We start from the raw sequence: 24,736 nt of genomic DNA, 5'->3' as shown, positions 1-24,736 counted from the left end.
AAGCAATTTCACTGGAACTGCTCCCGGTCTGCCCAGCAGTGCCATGAAAGCCACCAGTTCCTGCTGGAGGCCAGGAAAGGACCTGCTGCCACCCCTTCTGGGTGGCTGGCCCCAGGTGACGGCTCCTTGAGGGAGGACCTGTCCCCTACATGGTCTTCTGAGGTCACAGCCCATGGATCCTTGAAGGACTGGGGTCACAATTCATGGATCCTCAAGGGATGAGATCACAACTGATGGATCCTTGAGGGACCGGGTCACAGTCAATGGATCCTCAAGGGACGAAGTCACAATCCATGGATCCTTGAGGAACTGGGTCACAATTCATGGATCCTCAAGGGATGAAGTCACAGACCACGGATCCTTGAGGGATGGGGTCACAGTTCATGGATCCTCAAGGGAGGAAGTCACAATCCATGGATCCTTGAGGGACTGGGTCACAATTCATGGATCCTCAAGGGATGAAGTCACAATCCATGGATCCTTGAGGGATGGGGTCACAGTTCATGGGTCCTCAAGGGATGAAGTCACAGACCATGGATCCTTGAGGGACTGGGTCACAATTCATGGGTCCTCAAGGGATGAAGTCACAGACCATGGATCCTTGAGGGACTGGGTCACAATTCATGGATCCTTGAGGGATGAGGTAATAGTTCATGGATCCTCAAGGGATGAGATCACAGTTGATGGATCCTTGAGGGACTGGGTCACAGTCAATGGATCCTTGAAGGATTAGGGTCACAGTTGGTGGATCCTCAAACAATGAGTTGATAGTCCACAGATCTTTGAGGGATGAACTCACAATCCATGGATCCTCGAGGGATAAGGTCACAGTTTATGGATCCTTGTGGGACTGGGTCACAATCCATGGATCCTTGAGGGACTGGGTCCCAGTCCATGGATCCTCAAGGGATGGGGTCACAGTTGACGGATCCTCAAACAATGAGTTAGTTGATAGTTCATGGATTCTTGAGGGATGAACTCACAATCCATGGATCCTCAAAGGATGAGGTCATAATTCATGGATCCTTGAAGGATGGGGTCACAGTCCATGGATCCTCAAGGGATGAGATCACAGTCCATGGATCCTTGAGGGATGAGTTCATATTTCATGGATCCTCAAAGATTGGGGATTGGGGTCACAGTCCATGGATCCTTGAGGGACTGGGTCACAATTCATGGATCCTTGAGGGATGGGGTCACAGTTGATGGATCCTCAAACACTGAATTCATAGTTCATGGATCCTCAAGAGATGAACTCACAATCCATGGATCCTCAAGGGATGAGGCCACAGCTGATGGATCCTTGAGGGATGAAGTCACAGACCATGGATCCTTGAGGGACTGGGTCACAATCCATGGATCCTTGAGGGATGAGGTCACAGTCCATGGATCCTTGAGGGATGGGGTCACAGTCCATGGCTCCCAGGTGACAGCTCACCTGTGACAGGTGAATGGGGCCTGTCAGATCCCACCTTTGCCACCATGTGCCTGCCCAGGCCATGATGTGCAGCCAATCCCAAATCCCTCTGCTCTCATTCCCACTCCTCCCAAGGGCTGAGCTGCTGGTGGGGCACAGATCCAGCACCTGGCTCCATTTCCCTCTGCTCCTCACGTCCAGGTGCCCACAGAGGGGACAGATCCCAGTGACAGTGACTGGGCCTGGGCAGGGACCTGGCACTGACTGATCTGGTCCAGTTGTTTTAATTTTCATTTCATGTTAATGGAGGAGAGAAAACACAATGAATTTCTCTCCACCCAGGAACAGCTGTTCCATAAAAGCCATCCAAGAGCAGAAATCTGATTTTAACCTTTCCTCCCCATTATTTCTGTGGGAGCACAGGTTGGGAAGTCACTGGGAATTAATCACTTGCCACACACCCCACTAATTGTGTTTAATGAGGGGAGCAGCTCAGGGAGGGAATGGGGATGGCCATGGCACAAGGAACCACATGGGGGCCAAGGGGATTTATTTTCCCTTCTGGAAGAAGGACAGTGGAGCCAGGAACCTTTGCTGTTCTTTGGCCATTAAATTCTGGATAAAGCCTGGATTGCATCCATGGTATTCTTCCCCTGGCAGGACTGACCCAGCCTGGAGAAATGCTGTTTGTTCTTCTCTCTCAGTGCAGAAGGAACAAGCACCTCTTCTTCCAGTTTAATTAGGGTTTCTCATTAAAGAATTCCCCTCCCAGCATGTTTGTTTCTCCAGCACACACAACCTGAATATAACAAAACAATCCACTCTCAGCTGCTGGGCTGATGGAACAATGAGAAGTTTTCCTGCTCAAAATGACAGGAAGAAAAATGTAAAAGCTTTTCATTTTTACTTTCTCTCCCTGAGGAGGGTGGGAAAGCCTTGGGAATGTGCAAAGGAAGGCACTGGAGCAGTGGGATCAGTGCTGGAGCTGAGGTAACCAGCAGAAAGATGAGTTTATCCCACTGCCTCTCTGGGTTAGGAATAATCCCTTTGCAGTTTATTAAAGTGAAATTATCCCAGTTCTTTGTTTTTAAGTGATGCTAAAGCAGCAAAGCTGCAAACTCTGATGAGGATTTAATTATTCCAGTGCCCCAAGTTTTTCCCATTGGTGACACCACTCCTCACACAGCCATGGCACACACAGGATAAAGGTGTGGGTGCTGGGATCTGCACACCCAACCCAACAGAAATTCTTTATGGGAATGAAATGAGATGTGGACACAGCAGAGATTTTATTAGAGCTGCTTCCACTGCCTGCATCTCCTCAAAGGGATGAACTGGAGGATCAGCTTCATTTCCCAAAGGTGTCAGGACAAGGATGTGGAATGGGCATGGAGAGGCTTTTATTAACCACAGGATGTGCTCCCTCCTGGGCAGTCTCACTCTGCTTTTTATTTTTTAACACCAAATAAATACAAAACAATCCAATAAAAAATGAACAGCAGTAAATCTGAGAAATGGGTTGTCTTAAAGAGCAATACTATTGACTGAGGTGAGGCCCCAAATAAGTGATTTGGGGAGGGAAAAGCCTCCCCAGGTCTGCAGTACAGATGGCTTTGGATAAATGACTCAGAATTCCATCCAGGATTTGAGATGGGGGGCTGAAAGGACAAGTTTTTGGAAGGTAGAAACAAGAGGCACTTAAATCTCAAAAGGTTTTTTATGAGCATTAGGAATTTTCCTACTTTATGGACTCCCCTAAGTGTCCTCCTGAGGTGATGGAGGAACCCAGGAGGAACCAGCTGTGGGGAAGGGCCTGGAGCTCCATGGACAGATGTGGATGGAACAGGTGAGGCTGCAGCATCAATAAACACTTGGATTCCTACAGGATAAAGCTTTTCCAAAGTGCCCCTGCTGGTGCAGGGAATGGCCAGGCTCTTCCCACTGTTCTCCATGTCCACCAGACTCCTTTTTTCCATTTTTATTTGTACAATCTTTGCCTCACCAGCTCTCCCCTCCTCGTGCCAGTGGAGGACACACAGGGAGGAGAGGCAGGGAATGGGATCTGGGGATTGGGAAGAAGCAGTGGGAGGAAAAAGGCCATTGTTTCAATATTCCTGCAGAGTTCTGGCAGGTGAAGGACTGGGGCAGAGACTGCTGAGGGACACAGGGGAGCAGCAGTTCACCCTGGTGTAAATAAACACCCCAGTTATTTACTCTGCAGCTCCTGTCTCCTGTGAGATTCCCAGCTCCCAATTTTACACAACAGGAATCTCCTCCAAAGTATTCCAAAACAGCTTAAAAATAAGATTTAAAAATAGATATTAAAAAATACTCCCTTGCTTCTCCATGCAGGGGAAGGTGGTTTCTGGTCTCTCTGAATCACAAAATTCTCTCTCTTTTTCTCCTTGGACAGCTCCAAGTTGTGCTGCTCCAGGCTCTCTCCTTGCAGAGCCTCCTGATGTCCATGAGCTAAAATTTCTGCAGGAATTTGAGCACCAGGTCCCTCAGTTTGACCCTCAGGGGCTCATCGTTGTCACAGATGATGTGGGTGGAGTCCTCCTCCAGCTGGATCAGGGTCTCAGCCTCCTGCAGCAGCACAATGTGGCCCTTGGCCGTGTCCTCCACCTTGACATCACTGAATCCGTGCTGGATTTGGGGTGGGAGAGGGAGAGAGAGGGAAATCAGCACAGCTCAGGGAAACTGGGACAGAGGAGGGAATTTCATGGAATCACAGATTGGTTTGGCTGGGAAGGGCCTTAAATCTCATCCAGTGCCACGCCCTGCCATGGCAGGGACACTTCACTATCCCAAACTGCTCCAAGCCCTGTCCAGCCTGACCTTGGACACTTCCAGGGATCCAGGGGCAGCCACAGCTGCTCTGGGAATTCTATTCCAGGGCCTCCCCACCCTCACAGGGAACAATTCCTTCCCAATATCCCATCCATCCCTGCCCTCTGGAGTGTGCAGCCATTCCCTGTGTCCTGTCCCTCCATCCTCTGTCCCAGGTCCCTCTCCAGCTCTCCTGGAGCCCCTTTAGGCACTGGAAGTCTGCAATCCTTTATCTCCTGCAGGTGAGAACAAGACTCCACAGAGCAGCAACCAAATTTGTGCAGCTTCCTGAGGAGGCTCCTCCACCACTGGAGACATTTCCAGGATCTGTTCTACACTTGGTCACCTTCTTACAACTCTTGTGGAAATTTAAATGCTTTTTGAGACTCCCTCAGCTGCTGAATCCAAAAGTTCTGTGAGGCAAATCACCCACCCAAAAGCTCTGCTTCCATGGGAAACAGGAGGGGATCACTGACATGAACCCTGCACAGCAGGACAAGGCTCCACAGGGAACAATTCCCTCTGTTCAGATATGCCGGGACACCCTGGAGCACTTTAACCACTCACTGGCCTTTCTCCATTTCAAGCTGCACTAAAATGATTTCCCCTCTCTCTGAGATGTGCAGAAATCTGCTGGAATCAATCCCACCAAAGGCTCCTCACCTTCTCCAGAGTCTGCACAAACTGGTCCATGGGGATGGAGCCACTCAGCAGAGGCTTCAGAGATTTGCACTCGGGCACGTCATCACTCACCCGCTTCCTCTTCTTGCTGGCAGGAGGCTGGGGAGGTTTTGGAGGGAGCTGATGGATGAGAAGGGAAAAAAAAAAGGGATGTAACAGGTTGGGAAACAGCCAAGTTTCCCACTCTAAAGGATGCAACAGGCTGGAAACAGGGAAATTCAGAGAGCAACTACTCAGGGAATGAGAACGTGGCTTAGCTCCAGCCATTTATGAGGACTCTGGCATTTCAAGCCCAGGTCTCAGTTTATTTGGCAGCAGGAATGAGTGGAGAAGGGAGAAATGAAAACAACAGCAGCCTCAGACCAATCCCACTGCAGCACTTCAAGGTTCCCAGAGCTGCTGAGGGTTTCCATGGTTTGTTTGGGAAGAGGGGGGCAGCCTGTCTGCTGTGCTCTGACAGAAATCCTCACCAACCTTCACAGCCCTGACATTTCCACACTGGGCTCTCTGCCCAAGTGTGGGAAGGGCTGCTCAGTGAGGCCCTGCAGGCTCGTGGATCTGAGAGAAAGGGGACCAGGGCAGGTCCCTGGACATCACCTCCTCCTGCAGGGCACTCATGCCAGGAATTCCAGGGCCAGCCTGAAGGGGGTGGCAGGAAGGGAGAGGAGAGATGTACAACCTCCAGGGAAACTGAGGGCAGATGGTCCCTTCCCCAGCCTGATGTCCCAGGCCATCTCTCTCCTCTAACCCTTGGTCCTGAGAGGTTGACTGCTGCTGTTCCTGACTCTGGAAGACAACAGGATGCCTCTCTGCAGGAATTATCTCACTTCCCCATTCATCTCAGCCAGGCACATGGCCAAGGAAAAGAGGGCAGAGAGATTTATTTGCATCCCACTGCCTGCTCTGGGTGTAATTCCTCACCTGCACATGCCAGGGCAAAGCCTCTGCCAAGGGCTCTGCCCCAGAGGGAAGGAGCTGCAGGAGGGGTCCTGGATGGCAGGAAAAGCCAGAGTTAAGGATATTTTTCTCCCTTTCCCATTAGACTGTACCTGCAGCACGTGCTTGTTGTCCTTAGTATGCAGCACAGCAGAAACTGTTGCCAAGGAAATACCAGGCTTGATCTCCAAGGGCACGAGGGAATCTGCAAGCTGAAGCAAAAGGAGATTTTGTTCAGCAAGTGATCAGCTCAAAATGTGCATGAACCCAGCTGTGAGATAAATTGGCAGTGTGGTATTTTTAAACATGGGCTAATGAACTGTAAACACAAAGCCACTGATAGACTGAGAGCTCCTCGGACCTGCCCAGCCTCCTTCCAGCTCCCAAAATCATGGATTTCACACCATGAGCAGAGCAGCACGAGGTTTGCAGGAACCAGGGCTGGTCTCAAAAACCATAATAAACACACAGAAGCCTTGTGTGAAAAGACAATTGCTTCATTAATAATTTTAGTTAGTAACACTCGTGGTCTAATCCAGCATTATTATATTTGTGATGCTGATGGACAATGAAAAATCAAAGTGAGTTTCCTTTCAGTTCCTGACTGAAGAATATCTGGAATAAGAACTGTTTGTCCTTAAAACCCCAATGTTTTCAATCAACCCACTGTTGATTAGTTTGAAATTATTCCAACAATGCTGCACAAAACCCTTTCCACTGCCTTTTTATATAATTCTTCCCTGAAAGACATAAAATCTAATTTTGGCTTGGAGTTTGGATCTGACACTGCTGGCAGTGCCTGGGTGGGCAGTGCTGCACCTGCTGAGACCAGAGGAAGTTGGCCAGTTGGGAAGAACCTCTTCCAACCACTTTTCCAAAGGAATTCTGCAGAAAACAGTGCTCATGAATGGAGGAAATTATTCCCTTTTCCCCTCCAAGGGAATGCAAGGTGCCAGGATGCCCAATCCTTTTGCCATGAAACCACTAAGAGGGTTTTTCTGTTGGTTTCAATGGTGGCAAAGTCATTTTAATAAGTTCTACAATTCTCACCTGCCACTGTTAAAGCTGCAGGAACATTTTGAGAGCAGCTCTTTGGAATAAAGCAGTTGGTGTGTTGGAAAAAACACGGGCCGCATTGAAAATCCCTAAATTTTATCTGTATTCAGCCGTGGTGAATCCTAGAAATCCAAACTTTGATGGAGCAATTCATCTCACTGTTACTCTGGGACTCTGTTCAAGATCTTTAAAGCAGGCAATTTGAATACAGCCTTTATGGTTTGTTGCTGAAGGCAAAGAAAACGAAAATATAATGACAATCATTGCTTCAGATTTCTCCTGGGATCCAAAACCAGCAGCACTTGCAGCAGTGAGTTCTGCTGCCCTCACAGTGGTCGAAGGCACTTTCCATCCCAAGCACCTTCCTGAGGAGGATCGATACAAACTAGGCTCTGATGGAGAGCAAAACGACAAATCCTGTCAAGAGAAAGATCCTTAAAGAACAGGGAGTGGCTTGGAACCAAAGTCTTCTCCTGCCACTGAAGTATTTTGCTATTAACATCTCTGCAGGTTTTAAACAGGCTAAACAGCAACACTTGGATTATTTACAGTCAGAAGGACAGTAGGACAGGCATTCATTTTGATTTCCTCCCCAGCTCACAGCCCTCTCCATGTGGCAGCCAATCCTTTTATTACAGAAACTCAGTGACCCAAAGCAAAAAGGTCATTTAATCACATCCAGTAATTCACCCAGCAAGGCCAGGCAGCACTGCTCCACTCCTTTCAAGTGACCTCCTGCACACACAAATCACAGAACTCCTCCAGAATGCTGCATTAAAGAAATCCTTTTCACAGAGGCAGCAAGTCTTGTCTGAACTCCAAGCTATGGCAACTCCACTGTTTCCCCTCACAAATGGTTTCAAACTTTAATTCTCCTGGCAGCCAGGAAGCCGTGTCTCATTTCAAGGTTGAATTTGTCCAACTTGCAGTGGCTGCCTCTTGTTGTGCCTTTGTGTGTGAGATTGAAAAGCCCCCCACCAAGCAGGAATAAATGAGTCTTCCTTCCAGTCATTATCCCCAGCCCAGTGTCACATGCTGGCACCAGGAAAGCCACCAAAGCAGGGACACTGAGATCTAACAGCACATTAATCAGTCCCCTGCCCATGGATGAGCACTTGGACTGCCTTAGGAGAAATCTGGGGGGGATGTGTGCACTATTTCAGTTTTCAGCTTGGGATGTTCTCCTCCTGTGATCAGAGCTGCCTGCCCATGCTAAAGCAGAGGAAAGATGTTTTTACCATGAAGTCTTTCCTGTAGGGTTGCATTTCCCACCCCAAAAGAGGATTTGACACACACCCTGTGAGCACAAACACTGCTGTTGGCCAAATTACAGATATTGATAAAGAACAATGTGGGTTAAGTCACTCTTAAAACCCTCCTAGAGACTTCAATGGGGACAACTCTCCCCAGGTTTAAGTTGTCCTCAGTCACCAGCCAAAAATCCTCTTGTTGGCAATGAGGGGCTGAACAACCCCTGAAGTTGGGACCTGAAACTTCACAGTAAAAATAAAATGAGGCTGAATAATCAGTGAATAAAATCAGGGCAGGACCAGACTTCCAGCACACATGGTCTTGGTTCTCTGGAGGATTCTCCCAGGGACAGACATGCTGGATGTACAACAGCATTTTAACATCCTAGTTCCAGTAATTTCTTCTTAGATTTTTGGAACACCTCCCAAAACTCCTTGCTCTTCATTTTTCTCTTCTGGCTTACACTGGAGAGGGTGCAGGAAGGCTGACCCAGCAGGAAGAGGCAAAGTTTGGGCTGAGTGAGGTGAGCTGGATATGGAGAACAAGCAGGAGCACAGCAAAGTGACCAGCAGTTAAAATCCCCTGAAACTGTAGGATCTGAAATCACTGATGTGTACATTAGATTATAGCATGTGTATTTAGAAAAGGGCCCTGCTGGGTTTTTACATCGTTAAATGTGTTTTCCAGATTTTCAAACTCAAATTTTCAAATGCATAAATGTGGGAACTCTGCATTAAAGGTGGGATCAAAGCAGAGAAGCAGATGGGAAACCCCAGACTGAGGATTCCTCTGGCAGTCCTGAGGTGGGGAAAGCTCTGGTTCAAGGAAAGAGATTCCCAGGGAACTCCTGGGCTGCTGCTGCTGCAATTCCTGAAGGGCCATTAATGAAACTCCCAGTTTTCATTAATGACCTCAGCACAGAGTGAGGAGGAGTGTTCAGAAAGGTCCCACTGAAGTTTGTAGGGCACCTTTAACAGAAAACAGGACCAGTCTGTGAGAGAGGAAAAACTCAAAGACAAGAATTGGAGTGAGAAAACCAAGGTGAAATTCAATAGCACAAAATGAAGGCCAAGGATGGGGCTAATACTGAGAATTTCTGCTGTGGGCTGGCAGCTGCTGCAAAGGACAGAGGTGAAGGGTTCAGGTTTATTAGTCCATCCCAGGAGAGTCACAAATGTGACATGGCCATGAAAAAGGGTAAATGCAAGCACAGAAAGAATCGGGTAATTCTTTCTGAGATGAGCCATCACACTTTACATTGGGCCCGGCAAGATTTCATCTGAACTTCTTGTAAATTGTGGGTAATTTCAGTTCAAGTAAGAGATTCTGAAGGGTAAAATAAGGCAGGAGGAGCTGTCTTGTAAGGGGAAACTAAATATCTTGGTTTGTTTAGCCTGGCAAAAAAGAAAACCAAAGGGAGAATTTGATTATTCTACATAAACACCACAGGGAAAATACCAACAAAAGGGAAAATGTATTTATGCCCAAACACGATGTTAGGAATAAATGCGTGCAGGCCAGCAGTGAGTATGTGTAGGCTGGAAATTAGGATGTTTTTGGCCATCAGAGACAGTGGGGGCTTGAACAGCATCTATTGGGAACAGCAGGGGCAAAAGTCTCTGCAATTTGAAGTCTTACAGTTTTTGGAGGCACAATATAAACACTGCTGGTAACTGCAGCTGGGTTCTGGCCACGTGAGCCCTCAGGGCACTTCCATTTCGAGGTGGGAATGATGGAATACAGCCTTGGAGCTTGCTGGGTATGAAGCAATTCCCACCCAGATCCCTGAATAGGGTGGAATTTGTATGGGACAAAAAAAAATATCCCCTGCCAATTATCAGAGAAGCCCAAGGACTTAAAAATCTGCTTGAGTTCAGAGAAAGCCCTGGAGGTCACACCTGCAGAGGTTTTTATTGTAACTACTCCTCAGCAAGACCTGCATGGAGAACCTGCCCCATCCTCCATCCCTCCATCCCTCCTGCTCCTCACACACACCAAATCCAGTTTCTGAGTGCAGGAAAGCATCTTTAGTAGGACAAAAATTGCTTCAAGGCTGTGCAGCAGCCTTTTCACAAACAGGGAGGATCTTAGAGTCAGTATTATAAGCAGAATGAAAACCATGGTCTTTGCCATGTGACTTAAATTTGGATGATGGTGTCAGGAGAGAAGGATAATTTCCCTCACCTCTTACTTCCTTGCCTCCTCTTATCCCTTATTTTTTAAAGTATTTTAATTACTGATTTATTAATTATTTAAGTACCAGCAGCTCTGATGGCCAGGTCAGACACAGGAGGAGTCTCCAACAGATCCAGCCTTGGTTTCACAGCTAAACCAGAGGCCAAGAGCAGGAATTGTGCAAGTATCAGATCCTTCAGAGGGACAAAAAAATGTGGGGTCAAACACAAGGGGTGAAAGGGGAACTGAAATGTGCCTGTGGATTTGTGACCAGCAGGCACAGGGAACAAGGCACAGGCACTCTGCAGGCAGGATGGGAATTGGGGAATTTTGCTTTTCAGACCTAAAGGAACAAAGGCTTTTCCAGCAGAGAAGAGCCCAGAAATGAAGGGCATCTGTGGGATCATTAGTGGGTGATCTGATCAGGTCCTGTTGGGCTTTCAGCCTCACATTTGACACAATCCAAGGGTTTTAATTCAGCTGCTGAGTTACCCCCAACTTCACAGAGCTGTCACTCGCTGGGGGTCTCCCACAGCTCTCTCTGGAGCAGATTTTAAAGTCTCATTAACTTCAGTGGAGAAAGAACTCTACCATGAATATCTAAAGATTCTGCAATTATCACTTGCAAAAGTGATCCTGGCTTTGGGCTTCCACAGAGCCCAAATTTTTTCATCCACTGAAGAAATAAAAAAGCCTGGGATGCACTCTGCAGTTTTGAGCAATGAATTAAAGCTCTTCTTTTCCATGGGCATGTTCCACGTGCAGCTACTGGACCAGGGCTCCAGATCAGCAGGAGGAACTTTGTCCCCAAACCCTTGTCCCCAAAATCTTGTCCCCAAACCAGAAAGACACCAGCCACCCACCAGGGAATAATCCTGGGTGGCATTCCAAGCACCAGAACTCACTCTAACCACTCAACACTAACTCTAACCACTGTTTTTTTGCCAATCCTGTGCCAAAAAAGCAGTTTAAGGAGTATTTAAGGAGTGCAATGAAGGAGATTTATGGCTGTTTAATGAAGCTCTTCCCCAGGAGCCTGGGAGCAGGCAGGGAGCAGTTGTTTGAGGAACTTAAAAAAGGATGGTGGAAAACAGAACCAGCAGAGGCAGAAATTAGGCTTGGATTTGAACGAAAAATGACAGGTAGGGGAAGCAAGGACATGAAATATCTTCAAAGTAAAGGCAGATGCAAGAGATGAGTCATTTGAAAGACATAAAAACTGCATAAATCAAAATATTCAAAATATAGTAACCATTTTATGGGTCAGAATGTCAAGTCAGAATGGGATGTTGTTGTTGAAGCTGACTGGGAAGAGAGAGCTGAGTGCCTGCCTAGGAAAGTGTTATCTTACAGCCAGCCATCACAAATGAAAGGAAAAACAAACCTAGACATTAATACAGGCAGGCAAAGGCAGGCTGGAAGCAGAAGAGCAGATCTGAGTTCCAGCTGACTAAATAGGACAACCTGTGGGTAAGACCAACCACAGAAAAGGCACAGCAACAAAAAAAGGCAAAGGAAATGAAGGATAACACATTCCAAGCACAAAAAAGAGAGGAGGAGGAAGGAGAACTCTCTCAGGCTGAATGGCCAGGAGAGAAGAGACACCAGAGGGAGGTGGGGGACATTTCTAAGGAGAAAATAAAGGCTGCACTGAGCTCTGCTGAGGTAAATCAGGGGGATTTATCAGCACTGGTTCTGGCTTTGTGTGAGGGAAGTTGGTAAAAGCTGGGAAAGAGCAGTTTTGGTGGAATGTCAGAAGGTGAGGTCCAACTCACAGAGAGACCCCAGGCAATTCTGCAGAGAGCTGGGAGCTGGGGCAGGGCTGAGCAGCAGAAGCAAACAGGTTCTATTTCATTTAACCAGGTTGTATTTCATTTAACCAGGTTGTATTTCATTTAACCAGGTTCTATTTCATTTAACCAGATTGTATTTCACTTACTTCTTGTGAGGCTACAGCACACTGAACCCAGGGGGAATTGTCAGGGAAAAAGGAACACAGAGGTCAGAGACTGGATAATGTGGGGTCACCAAAATGAGCTGAGGGTGGGAAGAAGGACAGAATTCAAAACTCCTTAGTCCCTGAAACACAGAAGGAAGTTGGAAGGGTCAGGTAAAAGTAAGGAAAAGGAGTCAAGATGAAACCTCCATAATTACGATGGCTAGGAAAGAAAATACTGCGGAGAAGAATTAGGAAAAATAATAATTTTCCTAATTCTTCTCCGCAGTATTTTCTGATAATTTCACTTGGTGTCAGGCTGTGCCTTGGACACTGACACTCTCCTGACTGGGCTGTGTCCTGAAGAACACAAAATGGAGTATTTGAGGAGCACAGAGCCCTGAGTGAAGTGTCAGCTGCAGGCACCGAGTGATCCGCACCATTGTTCAGCTGTAATTAAACTGGAGGCACTTTATTTGCTCAGACACTACTGTTTAATTTTATCTGTTTGCTCCAGAAGGTGTTTTCCATTTTCCCATCTTTCTCCTGTGAGCAGACAATGCCTAACCAATTTCCAGGAAGCAGTCTTTTTTTATAATTTTTTTTTTTTTTTTAAGTGAAAGGCAGATGCTGAGAAGAAATTATTTAAAGTGTAAAGGTTTGCACAATCCCTGGAAGAGCCATTCCAGCCTGATGCCTTGGGACTGTTAAAAACTCTCTCCAAACAAAGGCTGCTGTGAGTGTAAATCTCATTATCATACAACAGGCCTGCCTGACCTGCCTTTGTTCCTTGCTGAGGTGATTGAAATATAGACAAGGTCCAGCAGTAAAAAAGTAAATTTCCATCAGTCTGACAGGCCAGCATCTGAATCACTGCAGGTTTTGGGAAGGAAATTTCACTCTACCACGGCATCAGCCTGCACTGAGTGGAGCCACACTGAGCAACCCTTTGGTTTTCAAAGAATCCAGGCAGAGCTTTGAGCTGGGAAAGGGACTGGGGATGTCAGGAGGGGGGTCTGGTCAGGATTTCATTGCAGCAGCCATTCTTTTATGAGACTTTCAGGTTTGCTTCACACACAAATCCCAGCCCTGCAGCACATCTAGCAATCACTGGTTTTTCCAGGGTGGATTTCATCATTCCATTTCAGGCTAACATGGTTTTGACAAATAACAAGTCACTGCAAGGTTTCTAGGAGCTATAAAATGCCCTTTTCAATTGCCACTTGAGCCTGCAGAGAACCCCAGGGCTGGTGGGAGTCCATATTAAACAAATGCCCTTTCCTTGCACTACAGAAATTCCTATATTCAGAAACCCTAAACTACTGAAAAGGGAACATTAAGCAGCAAATACTCCCACACCAGGGAGCCCCATCCATCATGTCTGAAATCTGTCTTGCACAGCCCACTCAGCACAAGGGGAAGCTGCATCCATTTTTTACCAGGACCATGCAGTTCCCTTAAAAAGAAGGAGCAAGATCCTTTTTTTGGAGGATGATTTGCATGTTTTGGAGCTGGGGAATGGCATCCTGTTAACAATCCTGAAGCACAGCCTGGCTCTCAGGAGCCTTTTCACCACAGACCAAGCAGCTTTTGCAACGAGTTGTGAAGAGCAGCTTTGGAACCAGGGAAATCCCAGAATGGATTGGGTTGGGAGGAACCTTAAATCTCACCCAGTACCACCCCCTGTCACAGGCAGGGACACCTTCCACTATGTCAGGTTACTCCAGGCCCCATCCAGCCTGACTTTGGTCACTTCCAGGGATCCAGGGGCAGCCACAGCTTCTCTGGGAATTCTATTCCAGGGCCTCCCCACCCTCACAGGGAAGAACTTATCCCAAATATCCCACCCAACCCTGCCCTGTGGCAATGGGAGCAATTCCCCCTTGTCCTGGCACTCCACTCCTCGTCCAAGGTCCCTCTCCAGCTTTCCTGGAGTCCCCTTCAGGTGCTGAAAGGTCCCTCCAGAGCCTTCCCAGGCTGAACAATCAGCCTGAAGAACCCCTGGGTATGGACAATCACAAGATATTTCTCCTCCCTGAGCGTGGATAGCTCTGAAATTAGGACTGTTGTGTGAATATAATTGGATTTTAGTTGTTAGGGGAGGAGGAAAAAAGGCCATTTCTGTCCTTTTCCAGATTTCTGCTGGATCTCTCCAAGTTGAAGTGAGTGCAACAGAAACCAGCTGTGGTTCCCAGGCTGGTGATGCCACATTCCCTGCAGAGCATCCTCCCTCCCAGCACCTTTGGGAAGGGCAGGAGAGCTGGAATCCAATCCCCTCAGAGGCTGACACAAGGGACAGCCTCTCACACCTGCTCCACCTCAGAGTTCAGGTGGAAACCCAAAGCCTCAGTGGGATTTGAATAATCAGTGAGCCCCAGGCTGGCTCCCTGCACTCTGAACTCAGGATTGGTTTCATGCTGGTGAATTGAAGCCAAGTTTCACCAGTCTTAGGTTTAATAGGATCCAATAAATATGTAAATTTCCCAAACAATTAAATATACATGCCAAGATGGAGCTGCAGCCAAGCATATTTTGTAATTAAAGCCCTCTCCTTGTCTCCAAGCAGTGGGGCTGGGCAGCTCCTCACAGAAATGCTGTGAAATGGTGGCAGTGGGTGTTGTGGGCTGCCTGAGGGATTTGTTACTGGGTGGCTCCCAGTTCTGCACTTCATATTTGGCTCAACTAAAGGATGCTTCCTCCTGCTACACTCCAATGAAAAGTCACTCAATATTCCAGTTTCTAAAGGGCAGTAATGCCTGTTTGCAAAAAGCCACTGTCACCTTTGATCCAAGGACACATTTGTGCTGATTGGATTGTCAAAAAAATATTTTAAGCTCATGTCTGTCAGAATATGGGTCACCCTTGGTAATATGGGTACATTTGGATTTGACTTATGGCGTTAATAAATCATTAATAGATGTTGTGGGGATAAGTAATCCACATTTTAGATGGCTACAAACAATCCATTAACCTGCTGGGCTCCTGCAGGCTGTAGGAATTAACCATTTATGGAAATTGTTGGAATACAAATGAGCCTTTTCACTGCTTCTTTACCATGACTGAAAACTGATCCTTAATGGGAAGGGTATTTCTAACAGCAGGTGAATTTGGGGAAGGAGAAAGACAATTTCTGGCTACTAACTCCTGGATTCTCTGGATCCTTTTCATGCTCCTGGGTCCATGGGGCCACTAATTCAAACTGCTCTGCCTAAAATTTCATCAGGTGGTCACTGGTTACTTCACACATGGCAGACATCACTGTTTGTCTTGTGGGATGGGATTTTCTTGCAAAGGACAACTCACCTGAACACAGTTTTTGCCTGCTCACAATCACAGAATCATGGAATGGTTTGGGTTGGAAGGAAGCTTAAAGCTCATCCCACTCCAATCCTGACACCTTCCTCTGTCCCAGGTTGCTCCAGCCTGGCCTTGGACACTCCCAGGGATCCAGGGGCAGCCACAGATTCTCTGGAATTCCAGCCCAGCCCCTCCCCACCCTCACAGGGAACATTTCCTTCCCAAGATCCCACCCTAATCTCCCCTTTCCCAGTGGGAAGTCATTCCCTGTGTCCTGTCCCTCCATGCCTTATCCCAGTCCCTCTCCTGCTCTCCTGGAGTCCCTTTAGGCACTGGAAGGGGCTCTGAGGTCTCTCCTGCAGGCTGAACATCTCTCTCAGCCAGCCAATGGTTTTTTTTTTTAGTTTCCATTAGTTTATAGAGTGAAATTATCTCTCAAAAATGGTTCTTTCCTAGCTCTCCAGTTGACAGAATGTGCTTTACTTGATGAGAGTCAACTGTAAATTCCAGCCACAAGACATCTTAAGGACAAATACCTTCAGTTCTGAGGCTGCACCTCCAGTCTTGAGGACACCTCTGGGTCCTTCACGACAAGAAGGACATTGAGGGGCTGGAGCTTGTCCAGGGAAGGGAACAGAGCTGGGCAAGGGGCTGGAGCAGCAGGAGGTGCTGAGGGAGCTGGAAAGGGGCTCAGCCTGGAGAAAAGGAGGCTCAGGGGGTCCTTGTGGCTCTGCACAACTCCTGACAGGAGGGGACAGCCAGGGGAATTTGAGCTTTGCTCCCAGGGAACAGAGACAGGATGAGAGGAAACAGCCTCAAGTAGCACCAGAGGAGTTTTAGGTTGGATATTGGGAACAACTCCCTCATGGAAAGGTAAGTGGAGGAGTCCCCACCTCTGGAAGTGGCACCGGAGGCCAACCACAGCGGTGGCGCTGGCTGACAGCTCAACTCGATGCCTTAAAGACCTTTTCCAACCACAGCAACTCAGCCATTCCACCCCTTCCCAGAGGCTGCTGAGCTGGAATTTGGCTGTGTGTGTGAGCAGGAACCCCCCTGCAGGGACTCACGTCGGGCATGATCTCGATCTTCTCGTAGCGGCGCTTGTAGGGCAGCGTGAGCACCTCGGCGCGCCGGTAGGACATGGCCGGCGGCTGGCAGTCAATCATCAGGTCCGTGCGGTGGGACTGCGTGGGAGGGGGCTGTGTGTACTGCTCAGGGCACACCACGTGCAGGGGCTGCAGGGAAACAGGGGGGAATTCCCATCAGCATTGCCAGAAACTGCTCCAGGAGCTGGAGATGTGTGCAGGGTGACGCGCCGGAATTTATGTCTTGCCGCCACTTTGATATTGTACTTGCCATAAGGAGAGAAAAGATAAAAATATGAAATAGGGTTTTCTCCCAAATCCTTGCCAAATTAACTGGAAGGAAATGTTAACGTCCCAATGTCAACATGTGGGGCTGCAGAAACCTTGGCTGTCAATAATCAAGGCTGCAAAAAACAACTGCTGGAGTTTTGCAGCAATATGTTAAGAAAGCATGCACAGGCTGGTTGCCACTGCAGGGTTTAAGGAAGCCAAAGGAGAAGCCAGTTCTGCAAACTGGAAGCCAAAGGAGAAGCCAGTTCTGCAAACTGGAAGCCAAAGGAGAAGCCAGGTGTGCAAACTGGAAGCCAAAGGAGAAGCCAGGTCTGCAAACTGGAAGCAGTGACCCTCCTGGAATTTATGTCTTGTCTCCACTTTGATATCATACTTGCCACAAGGAGAGAAAAAATATAAATTTCAAATAGGTTTTTCTGCCAGATCCTTGCCAGATTAACTGGAAGGACATGGTAACAGTGGTGGAGACGATCCCAATGTCAACATGTGGGGCTGCAGAAACCTTGGCCATCAGTAATCAAGGCTGCAAAAACAACTCCTGAAGCATAAACAGGCTGATTACCACTGCAGGGTTTAAGGAAGCCAAAAGAGAAGCTTCTGTAAACTGGAAGCCCAAGGGGAAGCCAAAGGAATAGCCAGTTTTGCAGACTGCAAGCGGCAACCCTCCTGGAATTTGTCTTATTGCCATTTATTGGAATTTATGTCTGGCCACTGTGGCAAGATATCATATTTGTCACAAGGAGAGAAAAACATAAAAATATGAAATAGGGTTTTCTCCCAAATCCTTGCCAGATTAACTGGAAGGAAATGGTAACAGTGGTGGAAACCATCCCAATGTCAACATGTGGGGCTGCAGAAACTTGGCTATCAGTGATCAAGGCTGCAAAAACAACTCCTGAAGCATAAACAGGCTGATTACCACTGCAGGGTTTAAGGAAGCCAAAGGAGAAGCCAGTTCTGCAAACTGGAAGTGGCGACCCTCCTGGAATTTATGTCTTATTGCCACTTATTTGAATTTATGTCTTGCCACTGTGGCAAGATAGCATACTTGCTACAAGGAGGAAAAATAAAAATATGAAATAGGGTTTTCTCCCAAATCCTTGCCAGATTAACTGGAAGGAAATGGTAACAGTGGTGGAGACCATCCCAATGTCAACATGTGGGGCTGCAGAAACTTGGCTATCAGTGATCAAGGCTGCAAAAACAACAACAGGAGCCTTCCAGCAATATGTTAAGAAAGCATAAACAGTCTGGTTGTCACTGCAGGGTTGAAGGAAGTCAAAGGAGAAGGCAGTTCTGCAAACTGGAAGCCAAAGGAAAAGCCAAAGGAGAAGCCAGTTCTGCAAACTGGAAGCAGTGACCTTCCTAGAATTTATGTCTCGTCTCCACTTTAATATCATCCTTGCCACAAGGAGAGAAAAAATAAAAATATGAAATAGGGTTTTCTCCCAAATCCTTGCCAGATTAACTGGAAGGAAATGGTAACAGTGGTGGAGACCATCCCAATGTCAACATGTGGGGCTGCAGAAACCTCAATAATCAAGGCTGCAAAAACAACTGCTGGAGTTTTGCAGCAATATGTTAAGAAAGCATGCACAGGCTGGTTGCCACTGCAGGGTTTAAGGAAGCCAAAGGAGAAGCCAGTGGCTCTGCAAGCTGCCCTGGAGACAGCACAACATGAAGGAGATTTATGCAAAGGCAGGCAGGGGCAGCTCTGTGAGTTTGCAGTGACAAGCCAGGTTGCAGAACAATGAGATAAAGAGATGCAGGCATTGTTAGGAGGTTTGGAAGAATGTGTATTTCAGAGTTCAGCAAGATAGAACACAGGGAAATACTCAACCAGGAAAAAAATCTGGTTATTATTTTAATTATGTCATGAGTCAGAAAGGAAATTTTAGTAGAAACAAATGGGATGGGCCACTAAAGCACAAAGAGTTGAGAGGGAACAGCAGATACTACAAGAAATTTCTTTTTCTTAGACCTCTCCTAAAGCAGAGCTCAATGCTGTGTCCTCTTCATGGAGAAAAGGATCTGGGTGTTGTTTCCATTTTTGATTTTTTAAAATTTATTTAATTTCAGCTGTGTGAAGAAACCTAAGAAAAGGCAGCATAAAATTCATTACCTGGACTTCTTTGAGTAACTTAGACACCTGAATAAAGTTGAGTCTGGTGTCAATGGGGCAGTAAACACATTTCATTGCCAAGGGCTGATAGGGAGCCAGAGCATCCAGGTAAGAGAAATCAGGTTCTGGAAAGAGAAATGTTGAAAACACTCAAAGCCCATTAACAACAAAAATGCACCAATTCCTCTCTAATTCCAGTTTAGTCAGAGCTGTTGCTCAATGTTAATTCTGTTACAGATTTCTCTTCCCTTCCTCCTTCCCCCACCCATTATTTTCAATTAATTTGATGAAAATTACGCCCACAATTAGTCTTACCTTAATCAAGCAACAGAGCAATAGTATTTCATTTGAACACATTATTGCATGATTTTTAGATCAAATTTAATCAAGACAAAACCATCATCTCTTATTTTTAATCAGATCCTGAAAAGGAAGGCAAAATGTAGACATTTTGAGTCTTGTGAGGTGATTCAAATGGCAAGTTGGTTTTCAGTATGACAAAAAATGCAGCATAAATATGATATCTTGATATATAAATATATATATATTTATTCTTTTCAATCTAAGAGTCAGGTTTAGACTGGTGGGAAACCAAGGGTTCTTTTATTACTGGATTAGAGGTTTGCCAGGGAAAAGTCAGGCACTCAGTGGGGCTTTTACTCCCACAGAGAGTAATAAAACATTGAGAACACTTCAGAAAAAGAATTTTTTCTTTTTTTTTTTTTTTTTGGTGAATGACAAATGTAGATCTCAGGTGACACAGTGCAGGATACAGGTAACCTCTTGATTCTGGGGGTCACCAACTAATAGTGGAAAAGATTATGCCATTCCTATCTCCCTGATAATTGTGGGATAGATGGGACAAAGGGAATGATGGAAAAAAGGGACTGGGATGAGTTTGATAAGTACAGAATGGGAAAAGAGAAGGAAAGTCTCTTTTGCTGGATTACCCTGAACCACAGGGCCTCAAAGGACACCAGGCAGAGCAAAGTGCAGTTCAAGCCTGGCTGGAGGAATTCTCTGGGACCTGCTTTACTTGAAAGGATGAAATTAAAGGAAACTGAAATTCAAAGCCTCCAGTCCAGATTTAAAGAGCCATCTAAGATGTTCTGACATGGCAGCAGAGCAGAACACTGCTTGGATTCCTCATGCAGACAGCAAGAAAAAAAATCTCCTTCAAACCTTACCAGGGGAAGTTCAGCACCAGTATGACATCCAACAAAAAGACAAGTTAATTGCTCACCTAAAAATCTAAAAATCTCCAAATCTGCTGCTGGCTAAGCAGCACTGAGCACCACGTGGGGATATTTACCCTGAGAGAGCAGAACATGGCACCAGGCAATGATACAAACGTTTGGAACTGTCAAAGGGATAATTTCCCCAGGTTTAAAGCAATTGTCAGAGTAGCTGCCTGGGAACATTAAAGTGAGAAATATTAACAAAAAATGAGCCTTGTACAAGGACGTGTACATGAAGCCATGAATCCACAAACATGAAGTAAAATTACACTGGGCAAAAAGCCATGGTATTAAAAGCAGATGTGGTGGTGGCAATGAAACAAAGCCCAAAAATATTGATGTAAAAATGGCATTTTATGTCAGTTAAGTTTAATAGCCATGGATAGAAATGTAAAAATAGGAGTACTGAGAAAGTTGATGGTTGAAGAATGATCAGTTAGGGTTAAACGACAAAGCATTTTAAATGTCACTAGGGGAAAACAGAAAGCTTAAGTCAGGCAGAGGTTCTCTACTACAGATGTGCCATGAAATTGTAAAAACTGAGTTTAAAAAGTTACCAGAAGGAAGGTTTTCCATCCCATCTGGGGTTGTGGAGGACACAGAGATTTGAGGCAGCACCTATTCAGCATTTCTCAATGTACAGACATGGAGTTCTGGTCTAGGAATCCCATATAAAATCCAGTCCAAAGCCTCTCCGAACTCCTAATAAGGACAGGAGAGCCTTGGAAAAGGGAGAAATTCTAGGGAAGGAATCCTAACTGGGACAGAACTGAGGAGATTCAGAATGTTAAAAACACAACTTGAGCTGGGCTCACAGGGAACTCACGTGACACACAGGAGCTGCTGTTTTGAAACCACCCAAAATCCCAAAGTCACCTGTCTGGAGGCAGCAAGTGCTTGTCAAGGACACATATTGACTTTTCCTGACAGAATTACAGGTCTTTAGCTTCTCCCCCAAGACTCCTGATTTACTGCTGCATGACACTGAGTTATAAAACCTTCCACTGTGCAGCAGTGACGTGCATGAGCTGGTTTTAACATCTCCCAGGGAGTTGGTTTTTAAAGGAGACTTCTTTGTGCTGTGTCTTCTCCTAGAATTTCTTTGTGGCTCAGTGGTATTCGATATTTTGAATCAATAATCTCCTCAATACTGCTCCAGCACTGATGTCTGCAGGTGACACCAGCCAGCAGAGAAGCACCACAGTTCCCTCACAGCCAGGTCCTGGCTGCTGGCTGCTTTAATTTATGTTGTTGTCGTTGGTTTTTTTTTACATTACAGATTGGAAAGGTGGAGATTGACTGGTTCCTGTGGACTGAACAAGTAGGGTTCATTAACAATGCAGGATGGTCTGGAGTTTAAAGGATCTAATTACCAGAAACCAGGAGTTTTTCACAGGAAAAGCAACAACATCATCTGCTCTCACACACACTGCTCCAATGGACTGGGGTTCTTTCAGATCCACAGGAGATTTTAGCTTAAAACAAAAAGTAATTAAATAATAGAAATCAGTGGCATCAGTGGAGGTGCTTCAGATTTTCACTAGTACTAAGAACAGGAGAATTTAATCTGCTAATAATTTCTATAGACATAGAATCATTTAGGCTGGGAAAAAAATCTCAAAGGTCATCAAGTCCAACTGCCAAACCCAACACTAAATTCTGTGTTTTGTTCCAGCTGAGACAACCATAAGGAAATAGGCCTAGGACTAGATAGTCATAAGGCACTGGACTTATGGATAGTCCATAAAAACCATGGATAGACAGAATTTAGGGAAAAAACCCCACAAACATCCGGAATCAATGTGCACTCCAAGGTCACCCAACTAAAGCAGCTCTCAACTGGAGTTTCACTTACTGGGAATGAATCTCCAAGCCCATGACCTGGTGCACCCCAAGGCTGTCAGGAGTGACATTTCCATGCCTTGACAAGCTGCCAGGGCCAGCTCTGACAGAAGTGCTCGATTGCCTCAGCTCACTGAAGGGTTGGGATCTCACAGAAAGGTCAAGTGCCTCTCCTTACAGGAGACACAGAGAAAGAGTTCCTGCCATTAAAGGCCAGTTCCTGACACCCTGGGCAGCACGTTCACAACGTGATTAATGCCACTGCTTCCCCTGGGATTCATGGAACACACAGCCCAGCAAAGCTCTGCAAACTCGGGCTTAATTGAGGCCCTGACTGGAGTAGAATTCACTGTTTTCAGACAATGCATATCCAATTTTACCCAATTACTGTAATTAGGGCATGTCTCCTGAACTGCCTCAAAGGTCAGGAGGGATGGGCCCTGCAGCAGCTGTACCTTTAGTGCTGTGGTACCTTGCACCATTCCCCAGCACAAAACCAGTCTGGATTTAAGTTCCCTGCTGGAACTCCCTTGTATCTCCCCTCCCACTGAACAGGGTTAATTATACACTAAAAATATCCCCAAATTGGCTTAACAGTATCATGATACTGTCACACTTTTTGGTGGCAATATTGTGAAAGGGACTTGCTTGTCACTAGCCTCGAGTCTACAGTTAAAAAAAGAGAGAAAAAGGAAATAACCCTTTCCCAGCCCTCTTTTGTTCAGGTTTTGTGCTTTCCAGCAGCTTTCCTATTCACTAAAAACTGGAGGAAAATAAACTTAACAGTGAGACTCCATTGTAGCCGTGCTGTGGGAGTAGGTTTGATTTGTTCCTCAGGGCTCTCCTCCCCAGTTCTAATTACTTTGTCCAAAAATCCACACCATTTTTACCTGGCTAGGTCATACAGAGCACACCTCCCATTATCTCAGAGCTCCTCAGACACAAAATCAGGAGTGAGGACCTAAAGGGTGATTGTTTGCCTTCTCAGATCAGGACAATGCCCACTGCAGGGCTCTGTCAGGGTGACACATCAGGTACAAATACACCTGATCAGCTCCAGGGAAAGCCTTGAAGGATTTTTAATCAGGGTCAGCACTGGAAGCAGATGGAGAGAAGTGGAAGAACTTAAAAGACCTGTTGAGCACTGAGAAAGGAAACAGCTCCCCTGGGGAATGAGCCAGAATGTACCTTCAGCTACAAACGTGTCTGCCAGGCAAAAACCACCTGAACAAAGCTCAGCCCAAAGGCAGGAAGAGCTCAGATCCCTGTGCCAGGTCTGTGTGGGGTGCACACTTCTGGGACAGCAGAGAGGACAGAAACCTCTTCAGAAACCCTGAAAGATGAAAAGGCAGGAGAAGGGATGAGGAAAAGTTTCTTCCTGGAACAGTTTCTTCCTTTCTGACCAGCATCCATTAGGTCTTGCCTGGGTTTAACTTGCAGCCAGCTGCTTTTAATTCAAAAATTAATTTCCTGTAGGCATTTTACTGCTGTGCATAACAAAGATTTTGCTCAGACGTGGCAGGAATGGACTCTGCATGGCAAAGGTTGGCTCTGCAGGGCTACACTGAATTAAATGGCACAATAATTACATTTGTCCCTGCAGTCAGTCCTGGGGCCCTAATTTAGATAAGCTCCTACTGAAGTGAAAAACTTCTGTCCCAGAACAAATGAGCAAAGCCCCAAGGATGTGGCCACACTTAACCAGAGTGCATGAGCTGTTAATCTGATAACGATATCAGCATTTTACTTACCTGTGAATATAACAGTGTTCAAGCTGGATTTCCCCCACAGCTCCATGAAATGCACCACATCCCCAAATCTGAGAGAGGGATGCCCAGTGAACACCACACAGGGCTGCTTGAAGTCATTGCTGAAGTCTCCATGGATGCTGGGATAATGTTTCAATTTGTTTGTCTGAATGAGCTGAAAGAAAAACAAAAAAAATCCAGACAGTGCAACTTTTCATGCCTCTGTGCTTGAGTGTGTTTGTTTACATGAGATTATAAATGTTCTGCAATTTATTCCTAACTCATCACAGAGTCCCTTAGATTTTTCCAACAAATTTAGTCATGACTGTCATAGATGTTATGGAAAGGAAGTCAGAACATGGGGCCTCCAAGTCCCTGCTCTCACTTCTTTGGTACCAGCAGGGTGGTGACTGGGAGGAAACTCTGCAGACACTCCCTGCTTCAACTTCCCTGGTGTGAGCAGAGTGCTCAGCTGCCAAATTCACAATAAGCTCCTTTTTTCCTATTTGCCATGTCTGCAAAGAGCTCTGGGCTCATGTTTAACCTGCTTTTCTTGCATCACAGCAGTAGCAGGCACTTTTGCCTTCAACAGAATGTTGTTGAGCTTCCCTGGTCTAAAGGGTTCACACAAAATCAGAGCTGCTGAAAAAGAACAGACTGACTTTCCCTTCCTTAACTGTCTCTGAAACCAGCAATAAACATGAACTAAGAGCAATAAGATGTTTTGCAGACACAGTGCAATCAGCTCTGCAGGTGGAACAGATTTCTTTACTAAGATGGAGAAGTTTATTTATCAAGGCACTTTTCAAAGAGTTTTGCTTTATTTCTCCTG

The 24,736-nt window shown here is 46.2% G+C and overlaps 1 protein-coding gene across 1 annotated transcript in view; it reads right to left on the bottom strand.

The window, feature by feature from the left end:
- Positions 1–2,682: 2,682 nt before the first annotated feature.
- INTS9 (integrator complex subunit 9) overlaps positions 2,683–24,736 on the bottom strand; it is a 61,629-nt gene continuing 39,575 nt past the window's right edge. Inside the window, exons 12-17 of the mRNA XM_063153197.1 lie at positions 23,908–24,079; positions 19,077–19,201; positions 16,646–16,813; positions 5,977–6,075; positions 4,910–5,047; positions 2,683–4,063 (exon numbers count right to left, since the gene is read on the bottom strand). Coding sequence (XP_063009267.1) covers positions 3,887–4,063; positions 4,910–5,047; positions 5,977–6,075; positions 16,646–16,813; positions 19,077–19,201; positions 23,908–24,079 — 879 coding nt within the window. The 3' untranslated portion in view covers positions 2,683–3,886. The remainder of the gene's footprint in view (positions 4,064–4,909; positions 5,048–5,976; positions 6,076–16,645; positions 16,814–19,076; positions 19,202–23,907; positions 24,080–24,736) is intronic.

This window comes from Melospiza melodia, chromosome 3 (genome assembly GCF_035770615.1).
Source record: "Melospiza melodia melodia isolate bMelMel2 chromosome 3, bMelMel2.pri, whole genome shotgun sequence".
NCBI lineage: Eukaryota > Metazoa > Chordata > Aves > Passeriformes > Passerellidae > Melospiza > Melospiza melodia.
Note: the sequence above shows the minus strand (reverse complement) of the source record. Positions and strands in the feature narration are given on the sequence as shown.